The sequence below is a fragment of the Grus americana genome, chromosome 1, assembly GCF_028858705.1.
Source record: "Grus americana isolate bGruAme1 chromosome 1, bGruAme1.mat, whole genome shotgun sequence".
In the NCBI taxonomy this organism is placed as follows: Eukaryota; Metazoa; Chordata; class Aves; order Gruiformes; family Gruidae; genus Grus; species Grus americana.
The window spans coordinates 84,307,570-84,315,565 of NC_072852.1; the positions used below are offsets into that span (position 1 = coordinate 84,307,570).

A 7,996-nucleotide genomic window follows, 5' to 3' on the forward strand; every position below is an offset into this window, starting at 1 on the left:
CTCATTCCTCCCAAAGTGATCACATGGCCCAGCCTCAGCTCAAGTTGCTTAAATGCATACAAATGATGTTATGAAGAGATTAAGTAAAATACCTTGTTGCACGGTGAAAAGCAGCAGTACAGACAAAACCCCAGATCTGAATAACACAAGTCTGAGATCCCTTTGTTCCAAGCCAGGTTTTGGAGTGGCCTGTTGGAGTCAGGAATCATTGTTACAGTCCTGTGAAAACAAAGGAGCAACACAACAGTGGGGTTAGTGGGGTGTTTCTGAAAGCCAGTCTGTCTCAAGTACCACATGTTCTGGGGGAACCTAAGGGTGGCATGGACAACTCATTTGCGGCACCTGCTGTCAGTGTACTCTTGTACTCAGGTGGTTCCAGCCCAAATTACTCCATGTGCAGGCTAATGGTAGCCAGCGGAGACTGGTTGCTCTTTTCCTTTCGGTATCACTTGTCCTATGCTTGCTTGGGTCCTACGCTTCTCCCAGTGTTTGGTCAAGGGTTGAGTAAACAAGTGAGCTGAAGCTGAGCCAAGGGTCAGTGACTTGGTTATGATATAGTTTTATCTTCAGTACTTTGTGCATCATTTATTCTATCTACAGAAGGAATACTAAGGCTTGTCTGATGCATAGGTAGCGTGACAACATGGTTAAAGTCTGTAAAGTGCATGGGGATCTTTGGCTGCAGATACTTAATTATTCATAACTAAAGAGAATTGCTTTTGATGGTATTCTTTCCCTTGTTGTGCTGGATATTGGAGTGCTCTGCAGAACATGGGTACTCCAGTGCAGCCAACTTGACACTAGTGGCTGTACACAGCAGCTGAACTAACCCTAAAATTATTTAATGATTAACAGAACCTTTTATTTGTTTTCCAATGTATGTTATTCTCTATTTGTGACCAATTCATGTCCCTATTGCTCTTAAGTGTGGGGAAAACTGTTGCTACTTGAATATTTGTTTAAATGTTTTATGAAAGTATTAGTTCTTCATGTTAAATAATATTGAATATTTAATTTTCAATCTGAAAGCATAAAGGATTTCAAATTATTGGCTGATTGGCCTTATATTGGCCTTATTTGCTGATATAATACAGCACACAAAGTATATTCAATGTCAAACTCGACAGTGAGATGGAACCGCTGCTAATGGAGTAAAAAAAACAGGTGAATAACAGCAAATTGCAGTACCAAATAGCAGTTTATATCTCTCTGAATAAGTAAACTTGCTATATTTTTATGGGGTGTGGTCCTGCTTTTTCCTGAAGTACATGGGGTCTTTATTGACTCTGTCCTCATTTTTTGCTTGTTTGAGAGGAGAGAACGTCTGAATCATAACAGACCTGAGGGCGAGAGTGAGGTGTTTCCAGTCACTGACACAACCTTTTATGGTTCAATAGTGTCTGTAGGTTTGCTTCTGGTTTTTGTTTGTTTGTTTTAATCTGGTGTTTTATCATGTCCTATGGCCTCTGAGTGCTCACCTTAAGTCAGATGAGTCATCTTAATCCCACAGCAAGTAAGGCTGTCTCTCATTATTATCACTTGAAGTATTTTGGATGTCTTGCCAGTAAAAAAACCCACAAACTTGAGGGTATCTGCTCTAGCACTTAACAGCTAAGAGACAAGCAAAGAAGGATGTGAGCAGATGGGAAGGGACAGGAGAGTTACACAATACTGGCTCTGGTCAAGGGCAACACGCTGAAATCAGCATGTAATACCTAGCTCTGGGTACGAGCGACAGGTAACTTGTCCCCTTGAAACTGAGAAAGGAGATAGCAGAGGTGATTTGATGCAGAGGAGGGGAAAACTAAAAAAAATTTAAAACTTCCTTTTTTATTGCACGGTGTAATTATTATTGCAAATTATTAGAAACTGCGCCTTCCTGTTTTGCTAGGCAGGATTGCTGCCCTGTGGAGCAGGGCTGCCATCTCCTGTTAAATGCCCGCACAGCTCGGGTGCTCGTAGGCAGGAGGAAAGGGGTGGAGGTGGCGGAGGAACGGTATGTTCCCCCTGGAAACTATTGTGAAGGCTTCTAGGAAGTTTCTGGGCTTGCTAGCGCTTGCCGCATGTTCTGCAGATCCAAATGTCTCTGCTTGCTTCAGCGTTTTACTGTGGAGTAAACAAAAGCCTTCCAGGAAATATTCTGCAGCTTGGTGGGGATGTCAGGCTTGAACTGGACTTCAGAGAGCGGCTGAGGAAATAGGTCTCTAGTAGATGTTCCACAAACAGTTGTTGTTATTATTTCAAGCGTGCTGTATAGCAGAAGAGACATAACCTTACATGTCACTTACTTATTTATTCCATTCCAGTTTATCACTCATTCATGGTACAGTTAGGTAATGAGTAGGCAATTCAGGAAGAACTTTGTGACCTAGGAAATCAAGACCCTCTTTAAATTCCCTTGGATACATAATTCCTGTGACTGGACAAGGTCTGGGACACCATCAAAGGTGTTTTGGTCTTTCAGTTCTGCTTTATGCTATCCCTGAAGCTGTCTTATCAACCTTCTCTAAATTTTTCCATGGCTGTAATCTCAACAGCAGTTACATTCGTTAACATATTTGGGGACCTGGTCCTTGTTGTCCTTATCCACAAAATAATAACCATATTTTCTGTATTTTCACAGAGGCATTGTGACGATCAGCATATTAAGCACAGTGAGAATTTGGGTACTCCAGTAGGAAGGGCCATGCAGGCACTTAAGAAAGATGGGATATCCGTGCCCCGTGCATTATATCAACATTAACATATACATGCAGTTAATACATGACTGCTTATCATCTGATATTGGAAATCCTTCTGCTTTAATGTTTTCAGTTGCTGAATCTGGGGTAGAGGCAATACAGTCACCTTCTCATGAGTATCTAGTCTAAGAAAACATTTTGCAGATTGTCCATAGCTGTGTTCATCCAGTTTGATTAATATTTCTGGATGATTCAACATATTTGCATCGATCAGGAAAGACTTATAAATTATTTCTATATGAGAAATGGCTTAAATATTTTAAATGGTCTTAGATAATTTGATCTGCTTTTGACAGCAACATTAGGAATAATTAATAAATGATAAAATATGAATACAACTAAAATGTGATTGAACTTCAGGGGTAGTGTTCCTGTTCCTCCCCTTGTTTGATCTGTTATCACACATACATTTTTTAAATTCAGATATAAGGGCTTGTGACTACTATTTAAGAATTGCTATATATCATATTCAGAACCAGTCTGCATTCATTCTATATATCCTGTAGGGCATTCAGAGCACTATACTGCACATAGTACCAAATGTATGCTCTCTTTTGTTTACATGCAGATTGTATTCCTACACTGCTCTTTTTTTAAATTTTATTTTAAATTTACTATAAATGGTTGTCACTTTCCAGAACTTTGGTGTTATTATTAGATATTAATACCTTCTGACACGTCTTTCTTTTCCGTGTTGTGAAAACCTCTCTGCAAACAGAATGAGACAGCATCTGCAATCTCCCTGCAGGTCACTAGCCTGCAAAGTGGCTCGGCACCTTGATCCTGCTGCCTGCTTGTTTGTGCAAAGGGTGATACTACTGATGTGTGTGTGTAATAAATGGACATGGGGAAGGCCAATTGTTGAATATTTCAAGGAGGTGTCAAAAGGAGCCATCAAAATATGCTGGATCTGAAACTATTTTGGTCTCTTTTTTTTTTTTTTTTCTTTCCTTTTCTCACTAGACTAAGGAGGTTAATCTGATTCCTAACCCTGCTCAGAAGAATTAGTCTCTGCACATAACTATATTATTTGCCATTCAGTAAAAACAGGCACTAGTGTCCTGGGAGGGCTGTCTGTGCATCCTTGCCCTCAGCAGATGCCTGCAGTTTTTCCTCCGGCACTGGATTCAGGTCTGGCACTTTCTGCCCCGTCTTGGCAACCGTGAATCTGCTCATGTGCAGAGCTTCTTCGTAGACTGGAGGAGTGTCTGATGCTGAGAGGGGTGGTGTTCCCTGCACAGCGTTGTGGGAGCGTGCCACCGCTAATATCCTCCTGGCAGCAGGCCCAAACACAGAATGGAGAGCTGAAAGGGAGGAGAAAAAAGCCGTTTGCCTCATTCTGAAAGTACCATGCGACTAGAGGAGGAGAAGTATATCTGCAGCACACAACACACTTTCTCCCCACTGTCTGAATATTTTCCTTTTCCTGCCCCTTCATCCTTCCCTAAAAGGGGTGTGTGTGAAACCCCATCAGCAACATTCCACAACTGCTGCTTCTTTAAATGCCACCGAGGGCTGTAGCTGCCCAAATTCCACCCAAACATGTCTCATGGCTGATTCACCATTTGGCTGTGTTTGCTACATGAAGCTTGGTGAGCACCTTAATTTGTACTACGTGCAGATGCTGCTTTCCCACATGCTGCCATGAACTTCCCTCTGCTAGCTTTGGGGTGCCACAATCTGGGCTTTTTACGGTGCAGCCCCTCACAGTGGGCTGTGCTGAGGTCCCCAGCCTCTGTCGAAGCCAACTCACAGGTAATGGTGCTCTGGAGAGTGCTGTCATGATCAAAAGCAATGACGGTGACCTCGTAGGGCTGAGGACCCGATTCCTCCCCTGTCTGATGACAATGAAAACAGCACCTCACGCAGATGGAAACCAGGCCACACAGGAGCAGCAGCCCACCGATCACCACCACCAGCCTGGAAAGGGAGAGGACACAGAGTTAGGATGGAAAAACTTTGTTTGCTTTAAGGTCTCTCCCTGTTTGAACTAGGGCTAAGCTCCAAGCTAGACATGGTCATTTGGAGCCTTGTCCAGCAGTTTGGACAGTCTCCAGGGATGGAGATCCTGCATCCCCCCGGGCACCCGTTCCAGTGCTGCACCACCCTTGGGGGAAGCATTTTTTCCTTCTGTCTAATCAGAATTCTCTTGGATGCAGTTTGGCCAGTCGCCTCGGGTCTTCTGCTGGGCACCTCTTGAGCAAACTCTGGCTCTATTTTGTCTCTAGATCCGCTTTAGGTAGTGGAAAGCTGCAGTTAGGTTTCCCCCTTAACCTCCTCCAGGTTGAACAAACGTGGTCCTTTCAGCCCCTCCTCACACATCATGTCCTCTGAACCCCTGACCATTTTATTGGCTCTCCAGTAGAGTTGCTCCAGTTTGTCAACATCTCTCTTGTACTGAGGGATTAAGACTGGACTACATGTTTCAGATGTGTCCTCATGAGTGACAAGCAGAGAGGAAAAATCTTATCTCTCAATCTACTGGCTATACTCTTATTAATGCAGCCTTGTAGATGTCCAACAATTACTACCCTTTTTACTATCCTCTTGAGAATTACTAAGGAATCAGACTGAAGTTACTTAAAAAATGAATCTTTTAAAAGGCATATTGTGCCATGAATGCTTTATTAATATCATTCACCTGACTAAATTAATATGTGGAATGAAAAAGGAGGCTGGCAAGTCAACATTTGTTAAAGACAATGTGATAGCTTAAGGGGGTTGCCTTGCTACTGTAGAGCATTACAGTATCCCAAGGGAAAGTGGGGGTGGCATCGCACTTGAGCAGGTCACATTTAATCCCACTCTTTGCTATTAGAGTTGTCCAGTGATGCAGATATTTAAAGTAAACATATGCCATCTTACCAGATATACCACAAACGGTCCCACTCTGTACCTGAACAGCTGAGGAGAATACAACATAGAGTTAGCCACAGAACGCCAAATAAATGGGAAGATCCCTACTGTATCCCCTTCTAGCTCCCCTCACACTTCTCAATTACACTCCAGCTTCTAAATGGCACAATGACAAGAAACTCACTGTGCTTCATGGAGGAGACAGTTGTCCGACCTCATCAATCTCCCTGTTAGGTGAGTTTGCCTTCTCTTTGGCTTTATCTCTTTATTGTTCCCCCAGTATTTGTGCCTGCCCAATTCTGTTTGCAAACATTAGGGATCTGCATCATATTATAATTTCTGAACTTCTTTTATATATTTTTCCCCACAATTTCCTCTGTCCAACCCTGTTATCTTTTCCTTTGCTTTTTCTGACTTTCATTTCTTTGTTGCCCTGTGGATACATTTTGGATGCTGTGTTGTGTGTTCCTTTAGTTTTAGTTAGCAGACCTGCCTGTGCATTTTTAAAGACATTTTTTTGTCTTTAAAAAAAGGATTCTTAAAAAAGAATCCTCGTAGGCAGTGTCTCACATTTGTTTTGTCTTGATTTCTGTTTTTCTTACAGATGATGTCACCAAGAGCACTATATTTGAACTGTATATGAACCAATGTTCACCGAAGCACTGTATTTCAAATAATTTTTCAAGGAAAGGTAAATTCCAAATTTATAATCTCGGTCAATCAAAATTACACCAGAAAGCTCTTAACCATTACAGTTATCCAAATAGGCAGCAGGAACAGTACCACATGATCAGTATGTTGAATGGATAGTAAATAATACACTTCACATTCAAAGCAACAGAGATTTTATGTGAGTTTTCAATGGTCAGAATTAAAGTAAGCTTTTCTGGAAAATGTCAGCCACTGTGTCATAACATTGATATCTACTATTGTCTTTGTCCTTCACTGTCTTTTCTTAAAAGAGTGCAAGATCAACAAATACTCACAGTTCAGTGTTGAGACAGCCTTCCTCACCTCTCACTCGGGGGAACTAGAAAAAGAAAACCAAACAAGACACAGCTAGAGTGAATTAAGTCTTTGCCATATGCAACTTCTATCTCTGTCACCTGGACTATAACCAGTCTAAATCTCCTACAGTAAGAACTTACTATTATCTGTCTTCCGTTGTTTCTGTCATATATTCTGCTGTAGATTTGAAGTTACTGTGATACCAACTGCATTGTTTCATATCTTAACTTCCTGTAGTCATTATAATCCTACTTAGCACTGTTCTCAGCACAGACCCAGACTTACCTTCACCTTCACCACAGGTTTCCGTTTCCCCACCACAAGCTATGTCATGCTACAGATGTAGATCCTTCTCCATGCTCAAATATTAAGAACATTTAAATGTCCTGCTTCCTATTATACCCACGCTGACTTGAATTCTGCTCTGTACCTCCAGCACTCCTACCCTTCTCATTTCTTTTTCTTTGGGTACCCTGACCTCTGTGTTACCATCCCTGGAATAGCAGCAAATACTCTTCTCTTCTGTGTGTCCAGTTCTAACTAATATCAGGGAAATGATTGTGACTGTCAACTGTTAATGCCCCTCCATCTTTTCAAGGTAACTCCATAACTGAGCAGAGACCCCCCGAAGAGGAACCTGAGATGTGACTTACCCACAAGAAACAACCTAAAACAAAGCAGATCATGACTGGGTTATGCATCCCCGTAGGGTGGTTCTGTGGCCTCTTGGTGTCTCAAGCTGCTTGATATCTTCCTGTCTTTTCTAGTTTCAGTATGTCCTCACCAGTCCACTGACCAGGAGAAGGAGCAGATTCCTTGTTGTGTGCTGAATCCAATCTCTTCTTCCTGCTCTACCTTCTTCTGTCCTCCTCTGGGTTTATCCTTCTTCTCTGCTGTTCAGGTTTTTGCTTTCTCTCATTCCCCCTTTGTCACTGGCAATTCCTGTTTGTTTCTGCCTGTCTTCTTATGTTAGTCTCTTGGCCTGCTTCTCTCTCTGTTTTGAAGTGATCTCTAAAGCCTTCCAGTCAGATCAGGAGAAAAGCAGTGGCTACAAGTTCTTACTTTAGATGTTGAACTAGTTCAGTGAAGGGCATCGTGAGATCTCTGCAGACCTGACCCTTTCCTTCTGTTGAGCAGAAAGGATCTCTGAGTTTGTTCATTCCCAATTATTCCTCTCCCCGCCCCTACCCTGAGGGGGGTGGGTTGAAGGTCATGTTATTGACCTGTTCAAATGGAGTTCAGATTCCTCTCCCTCCTCCAGTACCCTTTCTGCTCCTGCACTCACATTGTCTATTGACTTTAGCCATATGATCAACATCCAGAGTGTATGTTACAAGTGAGATGTCCCTGATGAAGCGAGTTTGCAACATAATTATATACAGCATTTTATA

At 42.2% G+C, this 7,996-nt stretch overlaps 1 protein-coding gene across 1 annotated transcript; it reads right to left on the reverse strand.

Annotated features, from left to right (window-relative positions):
- Window positions 1-2,252: 2,252 nt before the first annotated feature.
- TMEM52B (transmembrane protein 52B) lies at window positions 2,253-7,777 on the reverse strand. Its single transcript, XM_054842130.1, has 5 exons — window positions 7,259-7,777; window positions 6,584-6,627; window positions 5,607-5,645; window positions 4,495-4,661; window positions 2,253-4,045 (listed from the first exon to the last, which is right to left on the reverse strand). Exons 1-5 carry the CDS (start codon window positions 7,304-7,306, stop codon window positions 3,795-3,797), a joined length of 549 nt encoding a protein of 182 aa, XP_054698105.1. The 5' UTR covers window positions 7,307-7,777; the 3' UTR covers window positions 2,253-3,794.
- Window positions 7,778-7,996: the final 219 nt, after the last annotated feature.

What these genes read in the sequence shown, in the direction of transcription:
- TMEM52B (XM_054842130.1), bottom strand. Translation starts at nt 7,306, where the DNA reads ATGCATAACCCAGTCATGATCTGCTTTGTTTTAGGTTGTTTCTTGTGG. An exon ending in GACCGTTTGTGGTATATCTG is followed by an intron (nt 4,662 to 5,606) that starts GTAAGATGGCAT and finishes CTCCCTTTCCAG; the next exon opens with GCTGGTGGTGGTGATCGGTG. An exon ending in TCTCCAGAGCACCATTACCT is followed by an intron (nt 4,046 to 4,494) that starts GTGAGTTGGCTT and finishes CCTCCCTTTCAG; the next exon opens with CTCTCCATTCTGTGTTTGGG.